The sequence below is a fragment of the Aptenodytes patagonicus genome, chromosome 3 (assembly GCF_965638725.1).
Source record: "Aptenodytes patagonicus chromosome 3, bAptPat1.pri.cur, whole genome shotgun sequence".
NCBI lineage: Eukaryota > Metazoa > Chordata > Aves > Sphenisciformes > Spheniscidae > Aptenodytes > Aptenodytes patagonicus.
This window is the reverse complement of record NC_134951.1, coordinates 88,392,818-88,409,234: the sequence shown is the minus strand read 5'-3', so window position 1 is coordinate 88,409,234 and position 16,417 is coordinate 88,392,818. Positions and strand designations below refer to the sequence as shown.

The 16,417-nt window shown below is 36.7% G+C and overlaps 1 protein-coding gene across 3 annotated transcripts in view; it reads right to left on the bottom strand.

Annotated features, from left to right (window-relative positions):
* RYR2 (ryanodine receptor 2) overlaps nt 1–16,417 on the bottom strand; it is a 457,875-nt gene that overhangs the window by 13,565 nt on the left and 427,893 nt on the right. For all 3 annotated transcript variants that reach the window (XM_076334184.1, XM_076334182.1, XM_076334183.1), the window contains 6 exons: nt 15,890–16,108; nt 13,202–13,332; nt 12,516–12,558; nt 9,670–9,803; nt 1,484–1,544; nt 309–455 (listed from right to left, as the gene is read on the bottom strand). In XM_076334184.1, the coding sequence (XP_076190299.1) occupies nt 309–455; nt 1,484–1,544; nt 9,670–9,803; nt 12,516–12,558; nt 13,202–13,332; nt 15,890–16,108 (735 nt within the window). The remainder of the gene's footprint in view (nt 1–308; nt 456–1,483; nt 1,545–9,669; nt 9,804–12,515; nt 12,559–13,201; nt 13,333–15,889; nt 16,109–16,417) is intronic.

Sequence of the window (16,417 nt, the reverse complement as noted above, 5' to 3'; positions counted from 1 at the left end):
AAACAGTCCTCTAACAAAGAGTAACTGGGTCTCAAATGGACCTTTCTTTAGATGAATCTTGAAAAAATTTTAAACAGCAACTTTATGACACAGTTGCTTATAACAGCTAGAGACTGCCATACATCCTAGTCCCATTTTCTTACGCTTATAAATCCCATTGGCTAGTTTCCCCACTGACCCAAGTTCTAAACTTCATGATGAAAGAACAATTCCGTTGTCAATCTGCAGAGCAGCTGAATTAAGTCATGAAGTGATCTTTCCTGTGTACTCCTTAAGTAAAAAAGCTGAAAAGATATGACAGTTGATACCTGTTTGCCATTGTGGGTCACTGATGACAGGATAGTTCGTAATGTCTTGAATCCCATTGCAATGTCAAGGAGATGAGCAGCAAAGAAAAAATTGTTGTAATGGCCAAGGACTGACATGGTCATGTACCACGCTAGGTAAAGGAAAGACTAACAGAAAAAACAGGTACATCACAAAATAAAACTCATGGATATTATCTTTAACCTAATTCAAAACACTAAAGAAAGGTAGAAATTGCTTGAACGTGCTTTTCTTTAAATAGAAAACAATTATTTATTTACATAGAATTTGCTAGAGATCTTTGAGATAAGTAGTTTACTAACTACTATTACAGATGTTAATTTCATCTTTTCCTCTATAATTTAATTTTTATTGGACTTAAAGACAAGTACATATTTATAAGAGAAATTACATTCCCTCCCTTAGAAAAAACCTAATCCTGAACAAACTCTAACTCTTTACAGATCATGCTGTCTGTAGACCTGGAGACTTATAATTCTACTCTTCCTGACTAAAGTCAGATTACAGTTTCATTCTCTGGCAGTCCTAGTTCCAAAATTGTTTGTTCCCCTACCATTTTTTCCACCAGTAAAATAAGCTGAGTTAGGCAAGCAATAATCATAAGACTTTTAATAATCATATGATGAGTGACTTCTTAAACTGTAAGGTATTTTAAACAGTCTTGTTTATCTTTTTTTTTTTATTTTTAAAGACTCATTTTTTCAAATGATAAAAATCATCAGCCTCATTCTGTGTCACATCCTACTAGTAGTTTCAGTGATACAAATTTTAGCAATTCCACATACATTAACTACACTGATCTGACTGTGCTCCAGGTATATTCAAGTGCTCATAAAGTTTATGAAAAATGGCAATTGGAATTTATATAGTCAGTTTTCTAATTCTACAGCACAGTGCTTGCTTATTGCTCCTGAATAAAGCGTATCAGAAGGGGGGGCAGGAACTGACTGAGGTTCTATAGACTAATACCTATGAAAAGATTTTGGCAATGTCTTTTTAAGCTTCCAAGATTTTCTTCATTTATGTAGTAAATTAAATATAATCCAGAGTATTTCATACCTCCCTTTGAAGCACTTTGGGTTAACAAGTGTATATTGCTTTTTAGAAGGTGAATATATACATATATATGTGTGTGTGTGTATACTGATAAACTTACATTATCAGTGAAAACAACTCCTAATTTCCACATCTGATACTTAACATCAATGGAATTTAGCCTGTAAAAATAAATAAATAAATTGCATTTTATATCAAAAAACAATGGGAAAATATGCAACACAATCTGTAGGAAGTGTATTGTCACATAAACACAGGAGACAACAACTGATCTATTTCTCCAAAAGCTGAAATACATCAGAACCTTGTTCTAATTCACACTTTTACTGTGGAATGGACCTGTCCAAAAAAAAGGCAGAAAAACCAAATTAATAAATACTGGTTTGGATTCATCAGACCTAATGCTGATCAATGTCTACAATGTTATCATATACCTATAAGTGAAATGAACTGTCTTTAAAATCCATGGAGAAAAAGAGATTTTTTGTTTTTTTAAATGCAACCCATCCAAGCCTAAAGTAGCTGTCATAAAGGGTCAGAAGATTTGCACCCCAAAATGCCAATTCTTTACCATTAGTTATGATAGCATACCTTGGGTGATACAATTAGATGACATTAAAGACAGACAAAGTAGGTGAAATGAATCTCAGAGCTTGTGTCCTTTGCTTTTCCCACGGATACCAGGAATAAACATGAATGAAAGAGAAATGTATATTAAAAGCTTTTGCAGAAAAGCACCTGGGGTTCTTGGTGGACTGCAAGTTGAGCATAAGGCAGCAATGCACCCTCACTGCAAAGAAGGCTAATGGTACCCTGCGCTCCATGAGGAGGAGCGTTGCTGGCAGGTCGAGGGAGGTGATCCTTCCCCTCTAACTCAGCACTCGTAAGGCCACACCTGGAGTGCTGGGGTCAGGTCTGGGCTCCCAGTTTCTTCCACAGTTTTTGTTGTTTTGTTATATTAGCCAGTTAGCCTCTTGTACTGCTCTCCTCTCTTCAACAAACTTTTATGTTGCATGGACTGATATTGTAAACTATTCGCTCCAATTTTTTCCCTTGTATTTCTTTAATTAATACCTTTAGGTATTAATTCTTCTCTTACTCTATTAACACAAGTAAATGTCTCAACTTTAGGCTACAGTTTTTGCACTAGAATTAAACCCACTAATTTGCTTGAAGCATTTTTTTTTCCTCTATAGAGAAGTGATACAACTAACTTACCAAACAAGATGTATACCATTTTTGCTTGTAACTGTACCTTGTCCTCTCCAGTTTTTGACTTTTTCTTTTTGGAAAGGTTTGGATCATCTGTATTATATTGACACAAAAAAATTCTAAACCTGGATCACAATTCAGAAACAAATATAAATAATAGCGTGAAAAATGTCATCTGTCCTACTTTTATCCTTAAAATGTGAGTGAATTCAGTGTTCCTGAAAGAGAAGAGCTGCCGACACTGACTAAATAAGTAGAAATAACACTGGCAGATGTCATACACCTGCCATATATGAAAGCACGTAGTACTTCTGTGCCAGATGTTTATATGGACTTACTTGAGGCCTTAGATGGGATACCAAGAGTTAAACTCTGGTCTACCGAGGTCTGACTTCCGAAATTCTTACTTGTATAGCCAGAGCCACTAACCACATAAAAGTAATAGTTTTATTTGAATATTACACTCCCAAGGAATACTTTGCCATCACAATACCAAACTCCTACTCATATTATATGCAACAGTAATTACTCCTTAATACAACCAAAAATTAACACCATTTTTACACATAAAACTAAATGGCAAAAGACTCAAGTTGAACCTCCTGTATAATAGTATAAACACTACATAGATATAAGTGGAGCTACTATTATTGAAAAAGAGCATTAAATTGAACTTAGATCAAGACCTCAACTCTAAATAGTCTACAGCCTATTTTAATTAAGAATTCAATTTTCCTTCTGAAGTGTATTAGTCTACTTGAACAAAAAGGGAAAAACAGAAGAAATGTAGTAGAATTTTTCTGATTTATGAAAGATTTGACCCTTGCTCTCAAATTTACACATGGCAGATCTTTCATACATCCATTTTACTTCTATGCAGAAAACTTTTGGATGATACAGTAACTCATTTGGGTTTTTTTTTACCCTTTATTCACAGTGAATTATACTTTTCTGCCTTCACCGAACTTCCACAGGACTATACATTTAGCTCAAAGCAGGTAAAAGAGCACAATTATATTATTAATGCTCTGTAAAGTCAAAAATAACATAAGCACAGAGGCTAATGGTGAATTCTAGAGTATATTATCTGGTTAAACAAGATTCAACAGACTTTAATTTTCTTTTTTACCATTTCATTTGTGGGGGTTTTTTTACCTATGCAAAAGCAACAAATTACTAGGTTAAGAGATCTGAAACTTCTCATAAGAATGGCATGAAACTTTTTTAAAGAATAAGAGTTGATCACAGATTACTAGGCACATTGATGGCACGGTCAGCAATTGGTTTTGCCTCATTATTCCCTTTGTAGTAGACAGCAACTCTGTAGAAATGAAAGCCTAAGGTTTCACCTGAGTTTCTTCCATGGTGACTCAGGCCATAGTCACCAGGTGACATTTACTGTCTGATTAGGATTGCAGGGATGATATTTGTATAACAAACAAACTACATACACTAGAGAAATAAAAGCTGCAAGTTTTTTTCTAACAGGCTTTCAAGTTTACAAGGATGGAAAGATGCATCCATAACAAAATTCACATTCATATCTTGAAAGAAATTATTAGAATCAGGCTAGTCTCAAAGGTCTCCAAACTGTGCTATGCTCCAGATACCGCAGAGTACTCAAAGACAAATCTATCACGCTGCCATTTCACTAAAGCTAGGAATGCCTCTTGAACAATCAAATGGCTTCTCCAACAACAGTCTAGCACAGCTCAGAGCTGCTGATACCATTTTTGTCAACCCCAAGTTATACGAAAATGTTCTAGCCCCAAATTTGAGTTACTAAAGAAATTAGAATTTATAGAAAACTCTGTCCTAGAAGGAAAAGGAAAAAAAAAGGTCAAAAATGTTAAGAACAGTTTCTCATTCAAATATTGTTCAATAACATATTCAGGTGGTAAAATGAACCAAAACTTCTTGAAATTTATTTCTGAAAATATTATTGCATGAAGTTAATTTCTTACTTTATTCTGACCCAATACCACTCACTTCTAGTGCCAGGCATATTCTTGTGACTACATTCCATCTATTCATAACTATATTTGTTTTTTGTATGAAACACCATGGACAGGATTGCTTATGGACAGGCAGGATACCCTCTCATGAAATGGCAAAAAAAACCCAGCACCAGGGAACTCATCTCTAGTCAATTTAATTTGATGATTTCATATTTTACAAACAGCAATAGCTGTAGAGCTCCTAAAAATAATGTGAATATTGACCTATATGGAAAAAGGAACTGTTCATTTTTCCATAGCTTCATTTTTTAAAGTAAGTCTCATATGGATAACAAAGCGATAATAACATGCATAATACTGCATTCTCCTGTTTATTTCTGCTCACTACCTTGATCAAATAGCTCAAAGACTTAAAAAAATATGAGGTCATATAAAAATTAAGCACTACAGCTGTGAATCAAAAAGTAACAGTATGGTTTCAAGTTTCCCTTGGAATATCATTAGTTAGTATTATATTGGATGAATTTCCTAGTCTGAATGAATTTTTATTTGACTTCTTTCTGCACCATTGAACATGTTGTCATACACTGTAGTACTGCAGTTGTAGTAGCTGAGTTTAGCGACGGTGAATGATGGCACAGTGTAAGAACACACAATGTGAATAAACAATAGGAAAATTGTGAGAAATTGCCTGTATTACTTTTGGCTGCAACCTGCACTAGTATATCATCACCTTCAACAACACCCAGACTTTTTACAGCGTCTTTCTTAAGGCCTACTGCATTCAGCTGTTCCAAGTATAACAGAGTAGGTTTTCAAAAGTTATTCTTCCCTTTAAAAAAAAAATCCTCAGGCAATCCAATGATACTAATGTTAACTGGAATCAGAAAATTCTGAACTTTTCAGCCTGAATCATTTTAATGTTTGTACATCACAGCTGTTCAGAGCAGCTATAAGGCATTGCCAGCTGAGGAACAACTATCATTACTTTAAGTTCAAACTGAGAAATAGCCTTGCAGCAGCATTTAACCTTTTTCCAAAATGACAGACAAATGAAAACTGGGAAGAGTCACTTTTAATTAGTTAGCTCTTCACATTAACTTTCTTAGCAGACACTGAAATTTTCTGTTAAAGGTTCTTTCAGGTTGTTTCAGGAGGCTAATCTAACAGAGAAAACAGTTCAGAATGATGACCCATCTTTCTAAAGCTATAAGAAAAATCATTAATGAAAATATGATCATTCTTACCAATTAATGAGTTTCAATGTAGGTGCTTAGAAAGATCTTCCGTTAATGTTACTATTTGTATAATAGAAAGCATCCCATCAGATTAGAAACATTCATTATTAATTGGTCAACTGGGTAAGAAATATTATCATTTTTATTGCACTGTGTCGAAATAGTGCTCCTTTTGTGCTAGGCACTGAACATCAGCAGGTGATATGTTACAGAGGATGGTGCCAGTTGACCATTACAAAAAGAAAGCATTGAACCGAAACAAAACAAAACAATGAGTTACTCGTTGTCTTTAAGTTATCTGTCTGCCTTGGAGATACAGCACATAGAATAGATTATTATTTTAAGGTATCCTACACAAAGCCTCTGCAAGGATCCACTAGGCTTAAGATTCCCAAGTGAATAATCGAAGGAGGAGGTATCATCCATAAGTGGAAAGGCTTGAAGTTGAGTTTCCCACATATGCATCACTCCTCTCAATGGAACAGGCTGGGAATTTGGACATTATACATTTAACGGTAACTATGCCTGCCTCTCAACCATGAAAACTGAAGCCACTACCCACTTGCAGATACACACTTCTATTTGGACAAATAGGCACATCCACAGGTTTGTAAATCCTGTGGTAACATCATATCAGGTATTAAATCTTGGGACTTCAGGTGTAGAAAAAAAATCCCTTACTTTTTCAGCAGCCATTATGGGCAAGAGGCAGGCTGTCACCTGAGGGAAAAATCTACCAGTTTATCAGGGACAATACTGCTCTCCAGGACACTACATTACAAACAAGGGGGTTACCTGCTTCAGAATCTTTTCAAAACCTAGGTTATTGTTTCTCATGAGAAGGAAGAATAAGACCTTTTAACTTCTTTCACATTCTGAGGCCAACTGCACTCATTCTTTGTACACTTCACATTTATGATATGGTTTATCTTCTCGTCAAACTACGGAAACCTCACATCTTCCAGGAGAAAATTATTTACATTTTTCTCTTCTTGAAAGGGGAAGAATTCTTCTACCACATGAGCATTCAACAGAAGCCCTGCTTATTTTCCCCCAAATTAGCCTTATGTCACTGATTGCTGCAGATGCCTCAGCTGCCTCTTCTATTGACAGTGACTAGACTAATGACTGCAGAACCAACAGCAGTTAGGAAGGTAAAGGGACTGAGAGGTAATCCTCACTATGACACCTCTGATAAATAACTTTCATCTTTGTGTCTTTCATATAGTTCTCTCAAATATACTTCATCCATGCTGCAGCTAGTTTAATACCATCCACCCCAGAAGGGAAACTTACTCAATGGAAAAACAGTGCACTGTCTCAATCTGAGGGAACTGGGGTTGTTTAGCCTGGAGAAAAGGAGGCTGAGGGGAGACCTCATCGCTCTCTACAACTCCCTGAAAGGAGGTTGTAGCGAGGTGGGTGTCGGTCTCTTCTCCCAAGTAACTAGCCATAGGACGAGAGGAAATGGCCTCAAGTTGCGCCAGGGGAGGTTTGGATTGGACATGAGGGAAAATTTCTTTACTGAAAGAGTGGTTAAACATTGGACCAGGCTGCCCAGGGAAGTGGTGGAGTCCCCATCCCTGGAGGTATTTAAAAGACGTGTAGATGAGGCACTTAGGGACATGGTTTAGTGGGCATGGTGGTGTTGGGTCGACGGTTGGACTCGATGATCTTAGAGGTCTTTTCCAACCTCAATGATTCTATGATAATCCCACTGTGCAAATTTTATCTATCTTTACTGTCTAATCTACGGTAAAGCTCCAACTGCATCATCCTCCTTAGTTGGTTATATTTAAGTAATACTGCAATATATTTAAATAATTATTTAAATATTTAAAGACATATTTATAAATTTTAATATATATACTTAAAAAATACTCAAGACTGCATCCATAAGCTGAATGGCTCTTACAGAGTTAAAATATAACAGTACACTGAGGATTTTTTTATGCAGTACATCAGTGGGACAGACAGGAGCTTCTGAAGAAGCATGGTCACTTGCAAGTAGAGTGCTCTCATTCCCTTGCAGAAAGACAGATGGAAGGGAATCCCAGGTTATTTGCCGACAGGAAAGGGGAAGAAACAGTAGGAGCTAGGGGTTGAGGATACAGAAGAAAAACCTGGCTCATTTGTATTGGGAATGGAAATGCTACATGCTGCATTTCCCTTCTGTGTTGAGAGATTTATAGGTATCTAGGCCCTCAGTCTGGGCCACCTGCTGCTGGCACATGCAGAAGCAGAGGCACTAGAGCTGGGATCTGCACCAGGTCATACCATTCTCCACTTTTTTGCCCAAAAGTGGTACAGTAAGGGTTCAACTCCAGTGCTTTTCCCACCTCTATCTTCATTGCACTGTAAATATATTTCAAATGTTGAATCTGGAATATGCCTAAGTTTTAGTAGCTTCATTAGTGTTCATTTTTGAAACTGGTAAAAAGTGGATACATGTACCTTCCTGAAGCATATGAATTTTATGCGAATGGTTCTGTAAACTTCTGTCATAGTTGTTTATTTTCCCACAGCATATTCATCTGTTATAAGCATGGAATGATTTCTCCAGGGAGAACATGAAAGATGGATGAGGTCATAATTTTTTTTTTTTTAATGTATTTTACATGGAGTAGATGTTAGAGATGTAACAAAAAACTGGCATCCTTCAGGCCTGATTCTGAAATTAAGTATTTCATCAGCCTTCTCCAACTGCTTCATTCTGGTCTGTTTTGTCAAGAGTATTCACAGAAACATTATTTCAAATTTCTTCCCAAATATGAGTCGTGAGCACACAGGGAAGGGAAAGTAGTTTCATTTTCTTTTTATACCAATAATAAAAGTAATAGAAATCAATTTTTTTTTTCTAAACTCAATCATGGGTCCTACTATAATCCAGCAGCAAAACAGCAGCTAAGAAAGTATTCTGGAAAGTACTTCTGCCACAATATTAAATTTTATTTAGTATCGCAATGCCACAGAGTCCTTGGGCCTTAACACTGCACCTGATTGATTGTTTAGATGGACTCCAGGTTTATTTATCCATCCATGGATATTAAAGATCCATCTTTACAAAATCAGCCCTTGCTTCAATGCAATTCTAATCTACTAGTGGTCCCTCATATAATCCTTGCCAAACCCATTGATAAAATGTTGCTTTTAAAGAAAGCTATAAATAAACCCTTACATTAGAATCTCTGTAGCATTAAAAGTCCATCTGTTAAAATATATTCTATCTATTTGAATATCTTTTTTTGTAACGCAGAACCAGAAAAAACATTTTTGCAGTGCTTTACAAAAACTGAGGATGTCCCTTCCCTAAGAAGGAAAATGAACATCTAGGGGCTTTTTTTCAGGTCTGTCTCTCAGATGATAGGCAAATACACAGTTTAGGGAAAACAAATTATAAAAAGATGTGAAAACTAATCATCCAACTTCCTAGATTTTACTGGTCACTATTAGTATTGCTTAAATATTCCATCATTTCTTTACAGTCAGAACACACAGTGCCAACTTTGCCCATTCTTTCCAGCTGAGCTGAACTGAGAGAACTATGAAAAGGAGTTTCTAGCCCAGTTGTAATGACACTATCAAAACAGTGGGAATGTGATGCATTCAAGCAGCTGTGTACTAAATGAAATCTTCATACACAAAAAACAGTGGAGTCCTGCATATATGTTGTCTGTAATGAAATAAAATCACTCTATCATTGAACTTAAGAATTGATTTATCTTATATAGCTATACATAAAAGAGCAACAAGAAAATTCAAAGCTGAATGACAAACCTTGAATGCTTGATTTTAACTTACGAAAAACCCCAAAACAAAAAAACAAACAAACAAAAAAAAGAAACATTCACACAAACAAACCAGAAGCGAATGCTTACACAGCAGATAAGGAGCTATCCTTCTTTGGTTTCTTCTTTTCTCGAGCATCGCTAAAATCCAGAGCAGCTTTGTCCATTCCTAGTAACTCACTGATCCTGTCACGGCCATAGAACTCACCATATTTATCCATGACCTAAAGTTAGGAGGAATATTCAAGAGAATGAGTTGGGTAGACCAGCTGTTTTTTAGCCTGGTTTCTGAAGACAAGAGGTTTAACACAGACGATCTTTTTCATCTGTTTGTTTCCATCTGTCTATCATATCAGTCAGTAGTATTTTTTTTCTGCTCAGTTGCAATCAATTCAATAGAGGCAAGAGGTGGCTGTCAAAGATAAGGTGTTCCTACTCATTTAATGAAAACAGGAAGTGGAAAGCAACCCTGCAGAAGGACAATAACTAAATCAATGTCATCACCGACAGAAAAAAAAATACACTGTGAGGTCACACAGGAAAGAGAGGCTTTGAATATCCTAGCTATGTGAAAAGCTCTGATTAAAATAAGATTTCTCAAAGACAGTATTTGACCCTTACTAGTTATTCCTTTTAAGGAAAAAAAAAAAACCACACAACATATTTATTCTGTTTAAAAAGTTTTTTTAAATAACCTGAACATCTTGATGGGGAATTTTGGATTTTTTATTTTTCTTTTAAGGGGAAGTATTTCACATTGAAATAGTCGCGAAAAATATCCTTACTTATTAAATAGCTCCATTGCATAATTTTGTGACCTTATTTCTGTTAGTTAATAATGCGATGAAACTGTAATACACACAGAATATTTAGGAATCAAAAGATCTTGAACAGAGAGAGTTACAGCTAAAAATGATTTTCAGTGAACTCAAACTATCCCCCATCTCTTTCTTACAAAATTTAACATGTTCATAAGAAACTTTTCTGGAAATGAACACATACTTGCTCCCATTCTCACTGAACACACAGCTCCTTCTTAAATATTATCTGGCTCTTCTCATTTTCAAAAGAATACTCAAAGAAATACAAAATTTTGGATAACAAGATCATAACTGAATGACTCCTGCAGGTGAGGTGGTATTTTACCAGCTTTCTAATAAGCAATGCTTTAAATCTTTATTGATATTTTTGCAGATTTTTAGAGACAAGCCTTCTTTGTCACATGCCTGAAAACAGTGCTTCATGACTGTGGATCATTCAGTAGGCTGGGGATTTAAGTATATGTATATAAAAATATTAATATATATAAAAGAAAACATTCTTTGCAAAATAGTGTATTTGAAGGCACTTAGATCTATGCAGAACAGTTCCTCAGCCAAAGATAAAGTACAAAACCTTCCACACAATTTAAAATCATGCTCCTCTCCTTTTAATAGGAACCTTCCTTGACCTACATTTGACAGAAGCCATATAGGATTTTATTTTCTTTCTTGAGTACTCTATGTGAGCTACTCCCTCCTCTTTGCTTAGATAGACAGATAGAAATATGTATCTAACAACTTCAAATATGTAAAAAAATACTTTCAACAGCAAAATGAATACACAACTCAAAGCATTTTTTAGACAGGTTGACCTAAAACTGTTATGAAGCAGAAGAGCAACTAGTATTTAAAAAGACATGTTTCCGAAAGTGTGATTCAAGATTGGCATTGAATGGTGTGAAGGAGGGGTAAATCTGATCCAACAACATAAACACCCTTTTTCAATTGTGACCAAACGCACTAAGATGATTATTCTTGTTGTAAGCTATGGTACATACACAACATTTATTTTCTAAGAGCAAGCTGAGAAAACATTTGACATAATGTTCGTAAGAAATGAACTTCAACAGTCTCTGCATATGGAGGACTATTTTTGAGAGAGAGAGAGATTGTTAGATTATGTGATAAAAGCTCATCTGCACACCCACAAAAGACCACAGAGATACATTGGCTGGGGGAGAGTCTGAAGAATATCCTGCCCAGCTACTCCCAGGCCCATCACAGGAGCCATCAGCCCATTAAAGGCCCATCTCCTCAAGCCTAGCAGAGCACAGGGGCACAATGGCAGGCAGGAACCCAAATTACAGACTCCCAATGAATGGACACCCTGCCTGGTCCCTCCAGGGCTATCCCAGGAGAGCCTCAGCCCCAGTGTCCAGGTGCAAAACCCATCAAGATGAGTCATTGGGAGTAGCTCTCCAGATCACCTTTCAGAGTAAGAGGATTACTGCCAAGGGATGTGGGATACTTTATGGGATGGCGAAGGAAGAGCATTTGAGGATTGCACAGAACTTATTATTGGATGTTATAAGGAGGAAGCAAAGGTGGGAAAAGGGATGGATTTAGGTGATTTGGGGAGGAACAGGTGTGGGAAAAGAGAGTGGTAAGGGACAAAAAGGGCCAGATGCATGTATACAGTTTGCTGGTCAGTACAGTTGTCTGACTATGCCCTATGCCTAAACATCTCAATCTGTCCTATCTTCTTATTAAATTCCTTTCTAACCCTCTCCTGGGTGAGGGACTCCCTATTCTGTGTGCATGGAGGTGAATGCATAAATACACACAGACAAAACAATTTACATATGTTGCAATATACATACAGGTGTACCCAGAAATTCTCCACAGAATTTCATGAATGTATTTGAATTCCTGTTTTATACAACAAGGTGTATGTAGAAAAAGTTTGAAAGAATAACTATTCAAACCACACAAAAATAGCTGTAAGCATGAGGTGAGTAAGGAATTCTGTGTATTTTAAAATGGTAAATACAGAAATCTAAACTGAATCAAAGTTATATTTCAAAGAAGTGCTGTCTGTATTTCTTCAAACACGAAAATAAACTTCCATTAAAATTTTATTTTAATTTCATATATATTTTTAAAAATAAGCCTTACCTTTCTTTTCACAAATTTGTCCCAATAGTTATTTGGAAAAGACCTGAAAAACACAGATAAACAAGATTATGGTTGAGACAATCATGAGAAGCTTCAGTAGTTACTAAGACGTCATAAAAATTACATACTGATTTTGTTTCTAAGAGGCTCTTTTGTTGTTGCTATCGCCAGCTAGTCATTTGTGAAGTCACTGGAATGAAAGTTGCCAAATGGTGTTCAGCCTACCATGTTAATGTGGCTGGGAAAGAGCAGCAGAGCCAATGCCTGCAGACAGGGTTCTAAAGCAGTTGGATCACAGAGTCCCACCAGGCAGAGAGTTGGGACTTTAAACATGTTCCTAAAGGAGAGCCTTCAAGAGACACTAAAAGGATGCAAAGCACAGTTCACTCTCAAGCTGACAGCAATACACAATCATCACTGTGCTTGCCAAAAGAAATTCATCACAATTTTTTTTCTTTTATGGAACAGAAATAATTTTAAAGCAAAAACCTGTGAATGAATAAGATTAAAAAGTAATAGTAAACATTAGCATAACAGGTGCCTGAAATATTTTGTATATCCTTGCTAGAAATATATCCCTCACAATTGTTTATTTCAGACAAGCTGGATGATCAACTACATAATTGTGGAGATTGAAGAACAATTCCTTGCAAAGCTATAGAGAGACAGAGTAGGTAAAAACTCACTGCGTGTTGATTACAAGTCTATCCCACTGTCCCTTAATATCATCTTCTGATGGCTGTTCAGTTATATACAGCCCATCAAATTCCAATTTCCTTGCCACTTCCTTTTCTCTCTTAAAAATAACCAGTGGAACCTGCAGTTGAAAAAAAATCAGGAATTATTTTAAATGCACTGACATGTCTGCGAATTTTTAAGAAAAGCTGGCTGTTATGAAAAATAAAGTATGAAAACTGAACAAAGCAAAAATATTATTTAAAAAAATTAAAAGACTTGACAATTGCCCATAACACTGTAAAGGTATAGATGCACAAGGACCAGGTCATTCAGAATCATATAACTACAGCATACCACACAGTTGTAAAAAGATGGCCAAGAACCCTGAAAAGGGATCCTTCAAATAAAAACAGTTCTTCAGTGCTATGGAGCTATTAGAGCTTGTCAAACGAAAGAGAGCTAAAATAAAAATAATTTTTAAATGCTTAGAAATTCTAGTTCCAAAATATTAATTTGTGATCACACTTTTGGACTGCATTTTGATACCCAGAGGTGTTATTGAGTTTGCCTTTCATTTGTTAAAGAATTCTTGAGGTTTCACAGTGGAAAGCAAAGTGGTTTCACAGCAGAGAGCAAAGACAGACTGGAAGCAGTAAAAAGAAAAATCCTTAAATCACATTCCATATACTTGATTTGTGCTCTGTAGTTCTTTGCCAGCAGCTGAGACGCTTGAGCAGTAAGGATCAGGCTTTACCTACAACTCTCATCAGCTGGATGACATTCAAAAGTACATTCCAAGAAGGCAGATGTAACTAGTGGTCCCATTGGAATGGGTTTTTCTTAGAAATCTGTTACCGACAAAAAATAAACCCTACTCTTCCCCGCAATTATTTCACAGATCCCCAAAATTCACCCACGCTGCACTACCCACCTTGACTGTATTACTAGTCAAGACTAGACATGAGTATACTGAAACAGTAATAATAAAAATTAGACTACTCAAGCAACATGGTGATTGCATTAGATACAATAACAGTAGTTCCAATCTTATTTTCAGACAGCTAATTGAGAAAAATTTAGTGGATTTCATGCAGAGCAACCTCCAGAAGCACACATATCATACACAGACCTGCAGTTATGAAGATTTTTAATTTTGAAAGCAGTGTATCTCCAAAGACAGAGACTGAAACCATATTTGGTCTTTTCTTCAGGGTTTCAGAATTGGAAGGAAGGCAATTCATTATGGCAAATAATGATAATAATGTCTTTCCCTTCTAGTCAGAGGATAAATGTAGTTCAAAAAACCAATGTGGGAAAGTAGCATAAAAAGTCATAGTGGGAAAAAAAAAGCTACGAGGTGGGAGAAGAGGACATCTCAAAAGCCAGAAATCTAAGCTTTCATGCTGCATGCCAACCAGTGAAACAGGAAAACGTATTTTAGTATTTATTGACCTGCAGAGACACCTAAGGTAGAGATGAAAATCAACCACTTAATGCAGTAGTATGATGACCATTTGCCTCAACTACAAATGCAGATTGCGTCTTTTTAGCATAGAAAAGGTATTATCCATTAAAAGAGGAAAAGAAAAATATCAAGGACAACATAAAAGCTTAATAAAGAAATTATAATTGTATGGACAAATGAGCAACCATACTGGGTCATAGCAAAGGCCCATTTAATTTAGTACTATCTTGCACTTTGACCTATAGTTTTTGCCTCGGAAAGAGTGCAAAAATGGGGGAAGTACATCGTAAATGTACTCCTCCCAGCTCCAGAGATTTATGGCATTTGGTCTTCCTAAACCAGCAGCAGTATTTTGCCAATAAAGGTGGCATCTTTATTTCTTACATCCCTAACAGAGATCTTCTGCAAGATATTCTTTCAAAAGATGCTTAAGTTCCTGCCAGAACACTACCACCAGAGTGTATATGAAAAGTAGGCACTGTCTATAGCCACAACATGCAGTAGTGGCAGTCCAAAATGCTGCATCCTTTTCAAACGACCCAGCTGACAGACTAGTAACACAGACACTATCATCTAGCTTCCTCTGGTCATGTGCGTTTGCAGCTTGTCTTTGACAGTCACAAGCAGCTTCTGATACAGGTTACTGCTGTAATTGTCTGGCTGACATGGTAACAGTGCAAATGCTGATCTGTCCTGGTTTTGGCAGGGATAGAGTTAATTTCCTTCCTAGTAGCTGGTACAGTGCTGTGGTTTGGATTTAGGGTGAGAACAATGTTGATAACACACCAATGTTTTAGTTGTCGCTAAGTAGTGCTTACACCAGTCAAGGACTTGTCAGCTTCCCATGCCCTGCCAGTGAGAAGCTGGGAGGGGGCACAGCCAGGACAGCTGACCCAAACTGGCCACAGGGATATTCCATACCATGTGACGTCATGCTCAGTACATAAACTGGGGGAAAGCTGGCCGGGGGGGCTGCTGCTCGGGGACTGGACCATGACATGATCCTATGATCCAGTGTCATCCCTGCAAATCAGGCTCTGGCCTGTAACTTCCTGAATTCACACATCAACTAACACACAATTTCCGTGTAGGTTACACTAACAGAATAGTGTTTCTTTACATGGTCCCTCAACCTGCTTAAGCAAAGTTGCTATGACTTTGTTCCAATTTATACCACTCTGCATAAAAAAGTTGGGAGCTAGAAGAAAAAACAATGTTCAGTCTTTCTTACTTTCAAACAGTAATACCCTATGATGCAGAAGAATGAGATGACTGTGTGTAGGATGGCCAAAATCCGCAGCGTGGGCTCCATGTAGCCACTGCTTTCTTCCAGGACATAATGCACTGCAATGACCCTCTGGTTGTCACTTTCCAGGCTGTTCAACTTGGTACTTTCACCAGCAGATACCACAGGAATTTCCCTTTCTTCTGTCACAGCAGAGGTGGAGACCTGTTTAAATCACTTAATCTTAATATTGCAGCTGTATTCCTTTGACAGGAGCTTTACACTAGTAGAAGCTAAGTAGTATAACTGAAAACAATGATACCAAGGACAGTATAACAGTGAGGAAAGAACTTTTTGCATAAAAATGTCCACAGAGAATACCTCACAGTGACCCTTTCATCTTGTTACAAGAATCTGTGATATTGTGCATTTTCTTTTTTTTTTTTTTTCACTCTCTGTCCATGGTAGCAATTTTGGGCCACGCTGAATTTTATCACCTCAAATTCAAGAAAGGGCATAGCCCTCTTGGAAGAA